At 37.8% G+C, this 19941-nt stretch overlaps 1 protein-coding gene across 1 annotated transcript; it reads left to right on the top strand.

Moving 5' to 3' along the window:
* Positions 1-2090: 2090 nt before the first annotated feature.
* Positions 2091-3594, top strand: LOC120349725. Its single transcript, XM_039420269.1, has 2 exons — positions 2091-2147; positions 2989-3594. Exon 2 carries the CDS (start codon positions 2989-2991, stop codon positions 3592-3594), a length of 606 nt encoding a protein of 201 aa, XP_039276203.1. The 5' UTR covers positions 2091-2147.
* Positions 3595-19941: the final 16347 nt, after the last annotated feature.

The raw sequence follows: 19941 nt of genomic DNA, 5'->3' as shown, positions 1-19941 counted from the left end.
TACCGGCATTATCATAATATTATATATACTGGCATAATCTTATACTCATGAAATTCTTATCTCACTGACTGGATGGATGCAACAAAACTTGAAATATAGCTTCCTTATAAGTCCTAGGTGCTCACTAAGAGATCTTTCGGCGATAATTCAACTCTAAGGGTGGTTTTTAGGATTTAAAGTTAGTCTTTTAGCATGTATATTCTTCTTCTCCCAGTCTCTTAATTATAATTGAAATGTCCATATCATATGTTACTATAGAACTATAATCTAGAGAGAGTACTGTACCAAATTTGAGTTATTAAATGGAATTTATTCTATCTTAAGTTAGTAGTTTTCAGTTCCCATAAAGATAGTAAATTATTTATTCTTGTTCATTGGCAACTTAGCCAGCATTTCTAAAATCATTATAATTATGATCAGCATCTTATTAAAGTCCTTGATTCCCACGATCCCACTTGGAATTATATATTCTCACGACAGATTTAGACGCCAGAAGTATGCTGAGTCAATCCCATAATTCTAAACTTGCAAAAGGGAAATAACTTTTCTCTCCTAGTTTCCTTCTTGCTTGAACGTATCACCTTCCTTATTTACTGAGGAGAAAGAGAGTGGGCGAAGAGAAATTCACAGGCGATCGTGTAAATATTTTAAATGATGATGGTAAAACTGATCAGTCTGGACGCCTCTGAAAAATAGGAGAGCGATCATTCTAATCCCAGCTGTCATAGTGTTAACTGTTTCTTGAGATTTTCTTTCAATTTCCAGTAATGTTTTCGTTTGGGGGTACATTCTCATTCTCTCCAGGAGAATTTAATTGATTGTCCAAGTAAATCGGACATCTTTTGAAGTTACTTTGAATGTAGGCTAGAGTAATATTTAGAAGTAAAGTCCCCCTTTTGAGAATACAGTAATAATGGGATAGCTTGAATTAGGATGACGATTGATTCCTCTATACTTCGGATCTTCAATACCCCTTTTGGGTGAGTATTTTCATTATTGTCATTGATATAATTCATCATTTGTAAAGTGTTCGATTTATGTATGTTAATAATATTATTTCCTCATAGGAAGTGGTGAATTGTATTTATTTGATGATCTACCTAGATCATCAATTGAATACAATCCTATTAGATATTGGTAATTATTATGAGTAGATATAAAAGGACGACTCTGGCACACAAGTGTGCCAGAGTCGTCCTTCACCTCAAGGTCATCCAGGTCAACCACACCCACCTCAAGGTCATCCAGGTCAACCACACCCACCTCAAGGTCATCCAGGTCAACCACACCCAACCTCAAGGTCATCCAGGTCAACCACACCCACCTCAAGGTCATCTAGGTCAACCACACCCACCTCGAGGTCATCCAGGTCACCACACCCACCTCAAGGTCATCTAGGTCAACCACACCTACCTCAGGTCATCCAGGTTAACCACACCCACCTCAAGGCATCCAGGTCAACCACCTTCCTCAAGGTCATCCAGGTCAACCACACCCACCTCAAGGTCTCCAGGTCAACCACCCCACCTCAAGGTCATCCAGGTCAACCACACCCAACCTCAAGGTCATCCAGGTCACCAACCCACCTCAAGGTCATCTAGGTCAACCACACCCACCTCGAGGTCATCCAGGTCAACCACACCCACCTCAAGGTCATTCAGGTCAACCACACCCACCTCAAGGTCATCTAGGTCAACACACCTACCTCAAGGTCATCCAGGTTAACCACACCCACCTCAAGGTCATCCAGGTCAACCACACCCACCTCAAGGTCATCCAGGTCAACCACCCTGACCTCAAGGTCACAAAAAAAAAAAAAAAAATTGAAAAATTAAAAAAAAATTAAAAAAAAATTAAAAAAAAAAAATTAAAAAAAAATATTAGAGAAAAAAAAAATTAAAAAAAAAATTGAAAAAAAAAAATTAAAAAAAAAACACACATAAAATCGGGATAAATGGGAAAAAAGGGAATAAAAATTCCCTCCGGATCCCGAACTGGGGTATAAAAGGAGTTGTTCTACAAGGAGTGGGACATTGTGTCTAGTGCAGTCGTGCCGTCAGTACATGTGTGTGTACCACCAGTAGTACGTGTGTGTGTGATTTCGGCATATTGGTTTTGGATTACTTCCATCTTTATCAACATCAAGAGTAAGTACCAGTGCATTTTATAGTTATATATATATTTATATTATATTCATGATTCAACAATTAAGTCCAAAAGAGTAGAATTTTGAAGTATATGGTTTGAGACTGACAATCAAATTCTAAAATGACTTAAATTCGAAAATGATAAGTTTAATTATGAATTAGGTTCCAATACATAGAGTAAATGACATATTCAAAAATGACTAGTAAAATTATGAATTAGGTTCCAATACATACAAGTTATGAGTTTAATTATGAATTAGGCTCTTTGAGTTGGTGGTTGTAATCCATCCTAACCTAAAAAACGTATAATTACAAAGTATATCCTAGACCTCCATTCACATGGTTGTAATTCATCCTAACCTAAAAACCGTATATTCACAAAGTAGATCCTAGACCCCCATTCACATTCCCCCATCCCCACCCATCCCCATAAGTAGATCCTAGACCTCCATTCACATGGTTGTAATTCATCCTAACCTAAAAACCGTATAATCACAAAGTAGATCCTAGACCCCCATTCACATTCCCCCATCCCCACCCATCCACATAAGTAGATCCTAGACCTCCATTCACATGGTTGTAATTCATCCTAACCTAAAAACCGTATAATCACAAAGTAGATCCTGGACCCCCATTCACATTCCCCCATCCCCACCCCACCCCACCATACAGCTCCAGACCATCATCCCTAGAACATAAACACCTACGAACCTCCATCCTCGACCCACGATCCTAGATACTGATTCACTGCCTTCATCCCCCCCACATCTGTTGATAGTGATATATATAGAGTTGAATACTGCATACCATACTAATACAATATTGTTTTGCATTGTTCCAGATGAGCAAAGCTGTACGATGTCAGCAAACAGCGAACTCTGTGGACGAGTTTGTTGTCCTGGAGGAGGCATTCAAATCCCGACTCACGACTCTATACTACAATAATGCATACAAGGATGAGCCTGCCAAAGATTTCCACACCTTTCTGAGCAGTCTGAAGGATAAAATTGTTCACATCATCATTCAGCAACTGCAGACACATGGAGCAATGAAGTTCAATCTAGTATTGGAGGCAACATATTTCCGCAGCACCCTTGATAAGACCTTCTTCGAACAAGAAGAGTTTCAGAATGTCGCCTTCAAAACTCCAAACTACACCATCTTCAGTATCATCAATCTTCCAGACATCATCAACCAAGCGTGCATGACCCTACTGGATGAGGAGTCGAAATTCGAAGGAAATTCCAGTGGAAGGAGTCTGCTTATCATCGATGGATTGCTCATCAGAAGTAGACCTCAATCCATAACACCAGTCATCCAACCACAACCAGTCATCCAACCGCCACCAGTCGCCCCACCATCGCCACCGGTCGTCCCACTATCGCCACCAGTCGCCCCACTATCGCCACCAGTCGTCTCACTATCACCACCAGTCACCCCACTATAGCCGCCAGTCATCCCACTATCGCCTCCAGTCGTCCCACTATCGCCCCCAGTCGCCCCACTATCGCCGCCAGTCGCCCCACTATCGTCACCAGTCACCCCACTATCGTCACCAGTCGCCCCACTATCGCCAAGAGTCGCCCCACTATCGCCAAGAGTCGCCCCACTATCGCCAAGAGTCGCCCCACTATCACCAAGAGTCGCCCCACTATAGCCGCCAGTTGTCACACTATTGCCGCCAGTCGCCCCACTATCGCCGCCAGTCGTCCCACTATCGCCACCAGTCGTACCACTATCGTCACCAGTCATCCCACCATCGCCGCCAGTCGCCCCAATATCGCCACCAGTCGCCCCACTATTGCCACCAGTCGCCCCATTATCACCGCCAGTTATAATAACCACCACGAGTGGCGCTCGGCCAGCATATTTGTCTTTGAACTTTCCAAGCACCATTTTGTTTGCATCTGAGTAGCATGGGTGGTCTGCAGGGTACTCTGAAGTGTCAAAGATATCTTTAAGCTGCTGATTGTTGATGATGTCGTTGTACATATCCTCTGTCTTGACAAGGTAGAATAAGCTATCGGTATCTTGATAAAGCAGTTGTAGGTTCTCTTTGTATGTAGGTTTCATCACATCGTAGTGGAACTGGTACATAAGGGTCTTGCTGATGTCAAGCACTGATAACCCTATATAGATGGGCTTATTGAGCTCCACTTTCTCTTTATGCATTGTAACAGCACAGATATTCTCTCCAAATATGATATGATCTTTGTACACTGGTCGAGCAATCAGTTTCTTCAATCGATTCTCATCATTCACTAGCTCCATACTCATTCTTTTTCACACATTCTCCATTGTCTTACCAAACACAGCGTTGTTCATGAGTTTGAAAAAGTTCTTTTCAAACTTATTCTTCGACTGCTGTCGAAGTCTGGTGTTTAGCATGATGTAGGGTGCTAGGAAGTCCTCCTGCTCAAACCTTACACCTCGATGAACTTTAGTGATTTTCAATCCATGCTGTACTGCTTGCTTGAGGGTGCGGTAGTGACATACATATCGTTCACGGTTGCTTAGAGCTGTCATGAGTCGTACATGATTAGATTCAAGAGTTTTCTTGTTCTCTGCAAGAAATGGGAAATCATTGTGCTCATCATGCAATTCAGAAGGGTACTCAATGTCCACCTCTAGAATGTATCCAATCTCCATATCATCCCCTAAACCTGTAATACCCATTGTTACTGCTTCCAATTCAGTCAGATGTCAACTCAGTCAAATGTCATTGATACCAGATGGCGATAAAGAATCACCAGTAAGTTTGCTGTATGATAAGGGAAAGTATTATTGTAATAATGTTCGAGAAAGTAAAATACTATTGAATGTATAACCATTGTAATATGATAATAAAGGAATAAACCCTCATTGGCTGATCCACTGTCTAAAACTACTCTCATGTAATGATGTAAACATGTATGAAATAAACCTCATTTTTTGTGTTAACCATTGATTGAGAGTTTCATTAATTCATATAGGTAAAAGAATCACCTTACTTTACTTTAAGCATTGTAATTTCAACAACCCCCACTCCACCTCCCTCTGTCACATGACCAATGGCTACCAGCATTAAGGACTCTAGCTCAAGATGGTCATGCACGACCTGTCACTCTACATGCTCATAGAGACCTATCACTCCAGATCAATATGTACATGGTAGACCTACTGGATCAAGATGTCCATGAGAGACTCTAGATCAATATGGTCATGCTGCTCTAGAGATCAAAATGGTATTGAAGATAGATATTTTCAATGACTCCCACTCCATGCTCAGACATGACATATTCTCAATGACCCTCACTCCTCCTGTCACATGTCTGTATAGCATAATTGGGTCATCCACTCAGTGGTCAGTCAGTTCAATTACTGATCAGTCTGTTCAGTTACTGATCAGTCACTGAACAGTCACTGATCAGTCTGATCAGTCACTGTTCAGTCACTGTTCAGTCACTGTTCAGTCACTGATCAGTCTGATCAGTAACTGATCAGTCACTGTTCAGTCACTGATCAGTCTGATCAGTAACTGATCAGTCACTGATCAGTCACTGTTCACTTACAGCAAGCTGCAATGAGCTTAGACATAGTTGTTAAAGTATACATAGTATAGGAGTTAGAAGAAGGCTAGAATTGCTCATTATTGCAATCAAACAGGTATATTGTAGGAACAATAGTTAAGAGTACAAGGCACATCCTGCACTATCAACTCCTATAGTAAATTTCTAAGAGCTTCTAACACATTGAAGAAGATTTATCTCCCCAACATGCAAAAAAACAGGATTGTGTAGGATATTTCCTTATGGATATGCCGACTTTATCGTTAGGAGACGATATGTATATTTCCAATGAGAGAAGTATATAAATAATAAGTTTGCAAGTAAAGCTGTTTATGGTTTCCTGTTCTAAAAATTGCTCCACTTCTTGACCGCATATCCTTTCCATTCAATGATTAGGAAAAACATCCTATTATCTCATCCACACAAAACAATGTTTCCTCTATTCCTTCCACTCTAATAAAAATAAAAGCAGGATATATGCGGTGTGAATCATTTCCCGCAAACTCTATTCTTAGTCCAGGTGTGAATTTGTTCTATTATGAAGTGTTTATTCCTTCCACTCTTATCAATATTGAAACAGGATATGCGGTGCAAATTATCTAGTTCTATAAAAACTTATTACTTCACTTCGCTAAAAGCAATCTACTGCTGATAGTCTCACATTCTATGTATCAAATTCTAAAGTCACATGAAGTTGTAGGAAGGATTACCGGCAACCCTTGGCTGCAACACTGTTACAACTCACGCATTGAATGCGGAAAGCTTAATTGAGAGATCCATACATAGTAAAACATTATTGGAAATGCCAATTTTGTATAAAATAAGAGCTCTATAAGTAGTATAAAAAGGCCGGTTCTGGGGCACAAGTGCCCCAGAACCGGCCTTTATCTCAAGGTCATCCAGGCGCCTCAAGGTCATCCAGGTCAACCACCCCCAACCTCAAGGCCATCCAGGTCAACCACCCCCAACCTCAAGGCCATCCAGGTCAACCACACCAACCTCAAGGTCATCCAGTTCAACCACCCTAACCTCAAGGTCATCCAGGTCAACCACACCCACCTCAAGGTCATCCAGGTCAACCACACCCACCTCAAGGTCATCCAGGTCAACCACACCTACCTCAAGGTCATCCAGGTCAACCAACCCAACCTCAAGGTCATCCAGGTCAACCACACCCACCTCAAGGTCATCCAGGTCAACCACCCTAACCTCAAGGTCAAAAAAAAAAAATAAAAAAATAAAAAAAAGAAAAAAAAAATTAAAAAAAAGTAAATAAAAAAAAAATAAAAAAAAAAAAAATGAAAAAAAAAATTAAAAAAATAAAAAAAAATGAAAAAAAAAATGAAAAAAAAAATTAAAATTAAAAAAAAAATTGAAAAAAAAAATTAAAAACACATAAAATCTGATGAGATATGATGTAGGCTTCTCAGGGTCAATAGGCGCTTCTGTGTAGGCATTGTTGGCTACAGCATGACGGTGTATACATTTGTTATTCCTCCTCTGATACCTCGCTCGATAAACATGTACATGTCATAGTCAGTAAGGAGCTCAAGCTCGACTTTAGTATATTTCAGCATGACATCAAAGGAAAAGCCTGGAGATGTAAAGTAGTGAGCACAATCCAAATCATAAGTCTTCATGCATACATCGCGGAAGCTCTCAAAAACATCAGCCAACAGGAGAACATCTGTTTTCAAATATAGGTCACTGTATTCTCCCAGAGTTCTACAACTGAATTGGTTCCACACAAAAAAAAAAAAAAAAAAAAAATTAATTTATTTTAATTTTTTTTTATTTCTTTTTTTTAATTTTTTTTTTAATTTTTTTTTTAATTTTTTTTTTCAAATTTTTTTTTCTTTCAATTTTTTTTTCTTTTAATTTTTCTTTTTTCTAATTTTTTTTCAATTTTCTTTATTTTATTTATTTTTTTTTATTTTTTTTTGTGACCTTGAGGTTAGGGTGGTTGACCTGGATGACCTTGAGGTTAAGGTGGTTAACCTGGATGACCTTGAGGTGGGTGTGTTGACCTAGATGACCTTGAGGTGGGTGTGGTTGACCTAGATGACATCGAGGTGGGTGTGGTTGACCTAGATGACCTTGAGGTGGGTGTGGTTGACCTAGATGACCTTGAGGTTAAGGTGGTTGACCTAGATGACATTGAGGTTAAGGTGGTTGACCTAGATGACCTTGAGGTTAAGGTGGTTGACCTGGATGACCTTGATGTTAAGGTGGTTGACCTGGATGACCTTGAGGTTAAGGTGGTTGACCTGGATGACCTTGAGGTTAAGGTGGTTGACCTGGATGACCTTGACATTAAGGTGGTTGACCTGGATGACCTTGAGGTTAGGGTGGTTGACCTGGATGACCTTGAGGTAAAGTGGGAGTCTGGTGCACTTGTGCACCAGACTCCCCCTTTTCTATCTACTTCTATATGATTTCATCATAATAACTACCAATTTATTGCATTAATTTGATGCCGGGTGATAGAATGAGAAAAGTAGAAATTCAAGTTGTAATATAACTTGAAAGATATTGACTAAAGTGGAATTGTCTGTCATATCAGCTCCATTCATGAATGAAAATTGTCGACATTATACTGAAATGAAATTGAATAATCCAATATTAACTTAATATACTCACTGTTCTCTGTACGGCTTCTGAAATTATTAAAATGGAATAGAAGTTACCAAGTACCTTTTTTTTTTTTTTTTTTTTTTTTGCATTCTCCCATTCATTGATTCTGATAGAAATTCCCAAATCATGAACCTGAAATTCAGATTCATCCCAGTTCTGAATTGAAACAAACCCATTTATTCTAATAAATTTATAAATTTCGATTCATAACATCATATAATATCATAACTCACTATCCATAAATGTTTCCAATAGAAATTTACTATAGGAGTTGATAGTGCAGGATGTGCCTTGTACTCTTAACTATTGTTCCTACAATATACCTGTTTGATTACAATAATGACAAATTCTACCCTTCTTATAACTCCTATACTATGTATACCGTAGGAACAATAGTTGATATATTTTACAGTTTGAAAACCTGGAAGCATTGTATGTGTCAAACTATTGGATAGAGGAAGAAGTTGAGAACCCCAACATAGATTTGAATTATGAAATTAGAATCAAGCTAGATGTTCTAGAGCATAACCCCAGTAGGAATAAGGAAAGAGTTATTTTCTGTATCTGATTGCCTTGACCACATCATCAGCTGACTTGCTTTTAATTGGTATAGCAAAGGCGAACTTACTAAGACAATTGATAATAGTAATATCTATAACCTTTGCTCTGTTGAGCATATGGTATCATCTCAACAAGGTCAGCTTGATAGAGGTCATAAAGACCTTTGACTGTAACCTTTCTTGTTGGGAAGTTCCAACAAGCTTGCTTGTGCAGCTCTTGTGCTAATACTGTCTTATCCATACTGGATATATGAACTTGCTAATTAGCATTTATATAGGCATCAGGCTGTTGAGCTCAACCATCATGAACTTCCTACATGGTATGATAAAGACAAGTTCATCATAGAAGGATGCTTCCTATTGTATTTACTATACCTTACATGTCTAAGAGTGCTTACTCTAGAAGTTGAAGGGTGTATGGAATAAGATGTACAACATATTTCTCTTGAAAAAACACACTCTCTCTTTTATTGATACATAGCATAATATATAAACTGAGCATTCATATGAATAATAAGATTATTTACATTACAATTCAATAGATTCAGTCCAATATATCGAGAACTATCCAGTGATATAAGCCACCCAATCTATCACTTATTTCGCAGAATCCTCTGCTGAATGAGAATTTCAAGATGGCTGCTCCCTCGCATAGGTTGGTATAGCTTGACACTTCGGCATCATGAAAGATGGATGTTAGTGTCTCTAGAAAGTTTTGAGCTGTTCCAAACGGTTCTGGTAGGTCCTTATCTCCAAACTTCAGAAATGGTTGTACAATCCATTGGTTGCTGGTTACTAGTAGACAGTCTCCACACTCACACATATCTGCTTGCTCCACTGCAGGCTGATGTTGGCAGTGGTAGTGGTAACAGCAGGAGTACTAGCTGGAGTAGTAGCTGGAGTTCTAGTTGTAGCTGATGCTAGTTCTTTACAGCACGGTGCACAGACCTCAACTGATGATGACCGCTTCCAAAAAGTCTTGCGATGTGAATGTAGGGCGAAGACATGTGCGCAGTGGATTTGTTGACACTTCCTGGCATGAGGTATGACTCACTTTTCAAGCAATTTTCTCAGAATGCTGTACTGGGATGCATCACCATCTATTTTATAGTCATTGGTCATATCAGCAAGCTCATCATTTGATAAGGGACGTGACCGTTTAGCAGGGATAGTACTGCTTCCTGACTCATTGACTTTATCAATGAGCTCATCATGTGATGAGGAATGTAGCCGTTTAGCTGTTGTAGTACTGCTAGTTGCCTGAACCTTAGGAATTTCTTGAGAGTCAATCATCTCATCCTCCTCATCCTCCTCCTCCTCCTCCTCCTCCTCCTCATCCTCCTCATCAATGTGTGCTAGAGTGGGGATCTTGTAATGTCCATGTGCAAGAGTTGTAATTCCATCATCTAGAATATACCTCTTCTCATCAGCTTTGCTCAGTGCCTTCTTTCTCATGACTTGGGTCATGATCTGATGTTTCCTAGTACCAAACATCACTTGTTCTCTATAGATATCATCATCACCATATAGACAATCTAGATAGTCTTGGAAGCCTATGTAACGTTCAGCATCTGGATGCATTTTTGAGAGTTCTCGCCCAAGTATTGGTCTCCTCACTCCTTTAGCTTTCTTTATCAATCCACTTGTCAGCTGATTTGGTAAGCCTACATACTCAAGTGGCGCTCGGCCAGCATATTCATCTTTAAACTTGCCAAGCACCATTTTGTTTGCATCTGAATAGCATGGGTGGTCTGGAGGGTACTCTGAGGTGTCAAAGGTATCTTTCAGTTGTTGGTTGTTGATGATGTCGTTGTACATGTCCTCTGTCTTGACAAGGTAGAATAAGCTATCAGTATCTTGATATAGGAGTTGAAGACGGTCCTTGTAGATGGGCTTCATGATGTTATAATGGAATTCATACATGAGGGTTTTGCTGATGTTGAGCACTGTAAAACCAATGTAGATAGGTTTGTTCAGCTCCACTTTCTCTTTATGCATCGTAACAGCACAGATATTCTCGCCAAAGATGATGCGGTCCTTGTACACTGGTCAAGCAATCAGTTCCTTCAATCGCTTCTCATCATTCACTAGCTCCATACTCACCCTTTTTCGCACATTCTCCATCGTCTTACCAAACACAGCATTGTTCATGAGTTTGAAGAAATTTTTCTCAAACTTATTCTTCGACTGCTGTCGAAGTCTGGTGTTTAGCATGATGTAGGGTGCTAGGAAGTCCTCCTGCTCAAACTGCACACCTCGATGAACTTTAGTGATTTTCAATCCATGCTGTACTGCTTGCTTGAGGGTGCGGTAATGACATACATATCGTTCACGGTTGCTTAGAGCTGTCATGAGTCGTACATGATCAGATTTAAGAGTTTTTTTGTTCTCTGCCAGGAATGGGAAGTCGTTGTGCTCATCATGCAATTCGGAAGGGTACTCAATGTCCACCTCCAAGATGTAGCCAATCTTTTGAACATCTCCAACACCCTCAATACCTCTGCTCACCCCCTCCAACTCATCTTTCTCCATCCACTGGAATTTCCGGCATGGAAGTGGTTGGCACATTGCCCAGCCATACAGGTTGTTCGCATCTGTGTACAGGAGATATGATGTAGGCTTCTCGGGGTCAATAGGCGCTCCTGTGTAGGCATTGTTGGCTACAGCATGACGGTGAATACAATTTGTTATTCCTCCTCTGATACCTCGCTCGATAAACATGTACATGTCATAGTCAGTAAGGAGCTCAAGCTTGACTTTAGTATATTTCAGCATGACATCAAAGGAAAAGCCTGGAGATGTAAAGTAGTGAGCACAATCCAAATCATAAGTCTCCATGCATACATCGCGGAAGCTCTCAAAGACATCAGCCAACAGGAGAACATCTGTTTTCAAGTATAGGTCGCTGTATTCTCCCAGAGTTCTACAACTGAATTGGTTCCACACAGTTTGAGCATGTTCATAATCATCATTGCTAACACTCCTATCAACCAGCTTGCTGAAAAATGCCTCTTTGGGTGGTAGCAATGTTTCTTTGAGTCTCTGCCATGAATCGCAGTAGTCGTATGGAAACACTCCTTTCCTTGAGACAAGGCTCAATTTGTCTCCAAACACCTTGGCAGTATGTGGCAGCACTTTGGACAAGTCTTCTGGATTCGATGCTGATTTGACTAGGTTGGTGACCAGATTGTCTAAACTATCAGGTGTAAACCGGAATGTATCGATGAATCGAAGGTGTATTTTTGGAGATATTCGTTTGGTGAATGATATTTACTTTTCCGATGAGTTTGGGATGACAAACAGCTGATCCTTATCTCTACCCAGCTCTGGAATAATGAGGTGTGTATCGTAGTTTGAAGAGTTGTGGAGAAACACTGGTATGAATGATTGTCGCTCTCGCTGCAGGTTGCATTTACGGCATAATGCATTCCGGTAGATACCAGTTATATGACAATGGTCATACACCTTATCTTTATTGAACCGTTCATTGCAGGCCTCACAGAAATCAGCTGCATTATGTCGTTCTTGCTCTTTTTTGGTTAGTGGGAGCAACTTGATATTCCTGCAGTCAATTGCCTCATCTAAATCTTTTGCATACATGGTGAGGGTCTTCATGAAATGTTTGGTGGCATCAGGACCCCTGTAGACAATCGGCTCATGAGGAATTAGGTTAGTGATTGTTAGCCAGGAATCTTCCAAATCTGGGTCCCGCACAAAGTATAAGCAGTAACTCATTGCCCGAAGATACTGGATAACTTTGGTAGCTTCACCAATCCATTGTTCATTGTCTTCATCAGGTTTCTCCAGGATGCACTCAAAATCAGTGTATGCTACAACAGGTACTCTATACTTTTGCACATGTTTCTCAAACTTCAAGGTTGGAGGTTTACCATCTTTTCCAACCTGTGGCATGATGATTCTTGCTGTATTATTGCTAGCACAATACTCCTCATGCTCAGCCATCCTGCGTTCTCCGTCTCTGTCGAGGGTGTAATGGGTGAAACATCGTCTGCAGATGATAATTTTATGTTGACGTTTTGTGAGTTGGGATCTTACAAGTCTTTCAAAATTTTCAATGTAGCAGTAGTGGCTATTTGATTTATGTTCATTGTCTTCCTCAAGGGTGCTGTTTTCATCATCATCCTTACTCTCACAGAGGAGGAGAAGATCAAAGTGATCTGCCTTCATTGCATTTCCAACTCTTCTTGGAAATATAACGTTCTTCTCATCCACACCATAAATATTAACTGATACCTCCGGATTATCTTTCTCAAATATATTGATTTGACTGATGGTAGTGGGAAATCCAATGCCTGAAAAGTTGTATCTCTCTTCCAATTGATATCGGTTGTTGACTCGTTCAGGATTACTGCCTTGTACATGTTTGGTGAGGATAGCCCATTTGAAACATTGCTGGTCCTTGTTTATAGGATTGATGATTGCCTTTCGTGCTGATAGAAGAGGTGGAAGACTGATGTAGGATGTTCCACGTAGGGTAGTATGTTTGCTAACCCTGATGAGTAATCCATCGATGATAAGCAAACTCCATCCACTGGAATTTCCTTCGAATTTTGACTCCTCATCCAGTAGGGTCATGCACGCTTGGTTGATGATGTCTGGAAGATTGATGATACTGAAGATGGTGTAGTTTGGAGTTTTGAAGGCGACATTCTGAAACTCTTCTTGTTCGAAGAAGGTCTTATCAAGGGTGCTGCGGAAATATGTTGCCTCCAATACTAGATTGAACTTCATTGCTCCATGTGTCTGCAGTTGTTGACTGATGATGTGAACAATTTTGTGAACAAATGTGAATGGGGGTCTAGGATCTACTTTGTGATTATACAGTTTTTAGGTTAGGATGAATTACAACCATGTGAATGGAGGTCTAGGATCCACTTATGGGGATGGGTGGGGATGGGGGAATGTGAATGGGGGTCCAGGATCTACTCTGTGATTATATGGTTTTTAGGTTAGGATGAATTACAACCATGTGAATGGAGGTCTAGGATCTACTTATGGGGATGGGTGGGGATGGGGGAATGTGAATGGGGGTCTAGGATCTACTTTGTGATTATACGGTTTTTAGGTTAGGATGAATTACAACCATGTGAATGGAGGTCTAGGATATACTTTGTAATTATACGTTTTTTAGGTTAGGATGGATTACAACCACCAACTCAAAGAACCTAATTCATAATTAAACTCATAACTTGTATGTATTGGAACCTAATTCATAATTACACTGGTCATTTTTGAATATGTCATTTACTCTATGTATTGGAACCTAATTCATAATTAAACTTGTCATTTTCGAATTTAAGTCATTTTAGAATTTAATTGTCAGTCTCAAACCATCTACTTCAAAATTCTACTCTTTTGGACTTAATTGAATCATGAATATAATATGAATATATATATAACTATTAAATGCACTGGTACTTACTCTTGATGTTGATAAAGATGGAAGTAATCCAAAACCAATATGCCGAAATCACACACACACGTACTGGTGGTACACACACATGTACTGATGGCACGACTGGACTAGACACAATGTTCCACTCCTTGTAGAACAACTCCTTTTATACCCCAGTTCGGGATCCGGAGGGAATTTTTATTCCCTTTTTCCCCTTTTTTCCCATTTATTCCCAATTTTATGTGTTTTTTTTTCTATTTTTTTTTAATTTTTTTTTTAATTTTTTTCAATTTTTTTTTCAATTTTTTTTCAATTTTTTTTTTAATTTTATTTTTAATTTTTTTTTTAATTTTTTTTTTAATTTTGTTTTTAATTTTTTCATTTTTTTTCTTTTTTTTGGTGACCTTGAGGTCAGGGTGGTTGACCTGGATGACCTTGAGGTTAGGGTGGTTGACCTGGATGACCTTGAGGTGGGTGTGGTTGACCTGGATGACCTTGAGGTAGGTGTGGTTGACCTAGATGACCTTGAGGTGGGTGTGGTTGACCTGGATGACCTTGAGGTGGGTGTGGTTGACCTGGATGACCTTGAGGTGGGTGTGGTTGACCTAGTGTGCCGGGCACTCTATTTAATTCAGGCCTTTTCCCAAGTTATAATAGTAAATTTAATACGCAATAGACTAGAGCCATTATTGTAAGTGAGTTAGCGAAATAAATTATTTTCTCTCTCTATTATGAACGGCCATGACTTCGAGTTTCCCATGATAGATATTTAAAAATTGTGGCTCCGAGTCGTCGAGGAATGTAGATTATGGAATTATCTCTAAAACTTAGCCTTCTTGTCGCGACATAAAATGCGATAAGTTGGAAAACAGCAAGCTTTGAAATTATAACAAACTACCGATTTTGCAGTTACTATTTGGTCCAAAGGCTGTAGAAGCCACGCGACGATTGGTCAAATTGATTCCATTCGCCCAATAGGAGACCTGTTTCTAAATACAGTAGTGGGGCGATTCCCCAGCCGACAGACCAGATTACGTTTCGGAGGACACTTTGCTAGGAGCACTACGAGAGTAAAGATGTAGTCACTATGTTTCGCCCTTTTTGGGCAAGTTTACAAGTTTATATCATTAGTTAGTTTTATTTTTATTAAAGTTTAAATTTTCTAGTAGTGCCATGTCCTGAAAAGTTTAATTGTGTTTCTTCATCATGTACGAATAATTGTTTCTTCAAATAACCGCTAAGGTACGTAAACTAAGGTTAAAATATAATTTAGGGAAATTAATTAAGTGAAACTTCAATCAAAAGATTTTATCAATTAAGCCTGTTATTTTTCAAGTTAATAATATTGATTGAGAATAATCCTTTTGATTTTATTAGTGATGGAAGATACTTATAAATTTTTTTCTACAGAAGTATAGAAAGTTTTCAGTTACGTTACATTTGAGTTATTGTTTCTGGAGATATATTATCGTAGAGTATTGCTGAAAGTCAGGTAGATAGCCTTTAAATTGGAATGAAACTTTTAAGATTATGTTCATATTGAGTTTATGACATTTTTTAATTTATATTTTTCAGACTCTGTTTTCTTATGTCATTAAGGCTGTCGAATGATTTAGTAAATTTTTTATGATAGAAATCTTAATAGACGAAGAAGAAAGTTTTTCTTTTCCAGGAAATTAATATTAATGAATGTTCAAATTTTAATACAATTTAAATTACTTCCTATGTGTTTACTAATTTTATTTAATTAAAGGTAAAAATTCCACAAGATGAATCTTATAAGGCAAACATTATCTTTCCTTAAAGTGAAATTTTCAATATTTTTTTCTTTTATTGTGTTATAAAGTGTCTTGTTTTATTAGGTGATAAATTCATAATTTCAGTTGATACTAGTTTTTGGACTTGTATTTGTAGGTAAATCAAATCATAAACTCTGGAATGTTCATTTTTAATTAAGGTTCTGAGCAGTTTTGGGCGAATGCCCGTTATTTACACTCGGATTGCGTCCTATAGTTCATAAATAATAAATAAAATAAATGTTGGCTGGCGCACAAGTTTCCAACAATACTAGCCGAGCTACTATATGAAAAATTATATTTGATTTCGCAAACCAAACGAAAAATATCATATAAGTTAGCATCCTTTCAATTTGAATTATTTGTGAAGAAAGATCCATTAATTCTGATAAAAAGAATCAGTAGTTTAAAGATAAAAATCTATATAAAATGAGGATTCAAATAGAATGAGAGAATTTAATAGATAACTCCTGTTTTAGCTTTTGATGAATTGTAGGAAGAGTTAGAAATTAATGCTGTAATACATTTATTTACAGCGGTTCATGTGTGTCCCCAAACCAACTTCTTGTACTACCACCCCTTTGGTTCCGCAACTTTATGTAAAACCGCTTCAAGACACCCGTTCAGACGACAGGTCTAGGGACGTAAGAGGACGTCGCCGTCAAGCCAAATTCAACCGGTAAAAGCTCACCGCCAAAAACAAGGTACTGTAACCCCGACGATAAAGCAACGTACAAACCAACGAAAGTGCAGTGTAGTGAAACAAAGGTTCATTCGAGAATGTCAATAAAAAGTGGGGATTCAAAATTATTATGAAATGGGTTATATGGGTTACTATCGACGAAATTGGGTTCAACGGGTTTTTTCTTTCTTGAGTAATTCATGTTGAAATTGATTGGTTATTTTATGACTGATCTTGTTTGGTTTTGTGACGTATTGTATCTAAACGGGGATAGTAATGCGCCCCCGAATCAGATGAAGAATGTCAACAAAGTAACATGATATTGTTGTTTCTGTTGTTCGATTTTAGCTGCCAATGTTTATTGAAGCTGTTTGTATTTTTCTATTATTTCAAATTGTAGTGTTATTCTATAGTATAAACCTATTAAATCAGGCATGGCAAGATTAATTGAAGTTTTCTTGACTCTAGCCCGTTCACCTGCATGAATTAGGTATAGACTCAGGTATTTTCTAGATGTGCCGGCCTATTTCTAAATTCTAAATTTTATTCAAAATTATCTTCTTAGGCACACAACTGCGCCACTGCTGCTGAATGTTTAGCGAAAGGCATACAACTGTGCCACTCTGCTGTCTAGAGACATTTAAATCTCTGGAATTCAAATTTTCTAAAAAATTAAATTTTTCATAACTTACTCTAATAATACTAGATCAATTTTTCTGAGTCTATACTTAATAATTCATTCTGTGAACGTGTTAACTGTCAATATTTTGGGTTTGGAGTTGAATGAATAATTTATAGTTGCTACTCCAATTTTTCTGAAGTTTAAATAATTGTAGATGAAATAGGAATGTTATTCAGTTCAGTAAATCCATTAAAGTGAAAATATTTTGAAGCGCTTGAAGATAAAGTCAGGTATTATTGAAGCTTAAGTTGAAAGTATTCTGAAACTTCATATTGAAATTGATCATTAAGAAATTAAAGGTTTAACGTTAGAATAAAAATGAGTAGAAGAAACTAGGACATGTGAGAAAAAACTGATTCTAAGTGCTGAATAAATTTTTTGTATTCTGTAATTCCGTGAATGATGATAGAAATTATTGTAATGTCAACGTACGTATTCTGGTCTCACGTCTGGTAGTTGAATATCAGTATAGTAGTAGTGAAAGTGAATATTGAGATTTTAAAGGTCAACCCAAGTAAATTAGGAAAATTCAGAAATTATTATGGGAGAATGTTTGAGGAAAATAGGAAATTTTTTTTGATAAGTTTAGGTAGATCGAAGGTAATCAGAGAATAAATAGGAAACTGTTTTATTAGTTATTGTTGATATGTAGTTTTGAAAAGTTGATGAATAGTTTTGGCCTTGAGATGTTTAAACTAAATAATTGGGTATTGTAGGTTAAAGTTGAAACGATGATCAAATCCTTGGGAATTTGTATAAAAATAAGTCGATTCAGATGAGGTTGTTAAGTCCCTTTATCAGTAATGTTTATTCCCGAAAAGGTGAATCAGTTTTATTATTGGAAATATTTTTTTTTTAGGTGTGATTTTTGCGGTAGGCATGCGTAGTGATAGTGTAAAGATCCGTTGTGCTGATGACGTTTCCTGTAGACTGTGGGGAATTTTTTTTTGTTTAGTTGAGACTCAAGATTTAGAGGAGGACACGGGGATGTCCTGCCTATGTGTGTTGTTGTTGAATTTAGGTAATCGGCGCGAGTGTAGGTCCGTGTCCAGAGAGAACGGAGCACTGCCCGAAAGTTGTCCATGTAACAAATCAAGGAATCTAGCTGTGACTAACCTTGCAAATTTGTACGGTGGAATTGTATAATTTTAGCGAAAGGCACCGAAGATGGTGTGAGCTAAGATTTTTTTGTATCTAGTAAACGGTCTGGTTCATTCGAGAGTTATGGGGCTCGTCAGTAGAATAACGTAAACCGAAATCTAGAATATTTAGTGAGTCTTCGTAGTGATTGTAAGGAAAACAATCAGCGTAATGCAGTTTAGGGAAGCCCAGTCAAAAGGTTCGTTAATGTTTGGTAGGAAAGTCAGCCGCAAAAACACAAGTAATAATTAGTAAAAAAAGGTATTATTGAGTTTAAAGTTGCTTATAAATTTGGTATGGTAACGAAAATTGAAGGTTTTAGACAATGAATATTTAAAGTGATTAGTTAAGGTATACAAATAAAATAACAGAGAAACTTTTTCGAGTACCTAGGTAATGTTAAAATGGTTATCAGTGAAAGTAGAAATAAATATTGGAACACTAATGAACGGGTTAAATTAAAATAAGATTAACAGTGAAATTCTTCTAGTTGAATTTGAAATGAAAAGGGAAAATCTCTTGAGTTAAGCATGAGTTTAAATTATTCTGTAGTTGAGAGTTGAAAGGTTGATTGAAAATTTAATTGGGGATATGAAAGTAGAAATATGTAGGAAAATTCGTGTCAAAAAGGAAATAGAATTTTCGTTGGGAAAATTAAATTGAGGTAATTAACAGTAGTAGGACCCTTTTGAGTTAAGTAGTCCAAAGGTATTAATAAATAAAAAAAAATAGGAAAATCTTTAATGAAATGATAAATTTTTTTAATGATGAATAGTAAAATTGTAATCAAGTTTTCCATGTGAATGAGTTGGGATATTTTGAGATCTAGTAGAGTAATTGAAACTAGTTGGATATGAAGTTTATTGTTGAGAAATATGTGAGGCTACAGTAAGGTTGGAAATGTCAGTGCACTTGTAAATCAGTAATAGTGTAATAGTAGTCTATTCTTCCAGTGTTTAGAGAAAATGTCACGTACTTTGAGTTTGAGATAAATAACCATGATCGCTGTCAAGTCAATTTATCTAGTTGAAGTTGTAGGCAGTGAGAAAATGACAATACTCTAGTGAGAAGCAAAATACAGAATTATTATTGTCGATTAAAGCCTGGCACCCGATATCATAGTTTTGTTTTGACTAGCGTTCTGTGGTAGAGGTTTCCAACTGGAATATTATAATGAAAAGTGTTTTTCTCATGATTGTGGAATGCAAAATTGCGCTTGTGTCATATAGCTCTCACGTTGATCTAATAATGCAATTTCAATCATTGTTATCTTATAATCGTAGTCGATGTAGAATAGTATTGCCTATTGAATTGCTTTATATTGTTAAAAATATGT

Source organism: Nilaparvata lugens, chromosome 2 (genome assembly GCF_014356525.2).
Source record: "Nilaparvata lugens isolate BPH chromosome 2, ASM1435652v1, whole genome shotgun sequence".
NCBI classification, from domain to species: Eukaryota; Metazoa; Arthropoda; class Insecta; order Hemiptera; family Delphacidae; genus Nilaparvata; species Nilaparvata lugens.
Note: the sequence above shows the minus strand (reverse complement) of the source record. Positions and strands in the feature narration are given on the sequence as shown.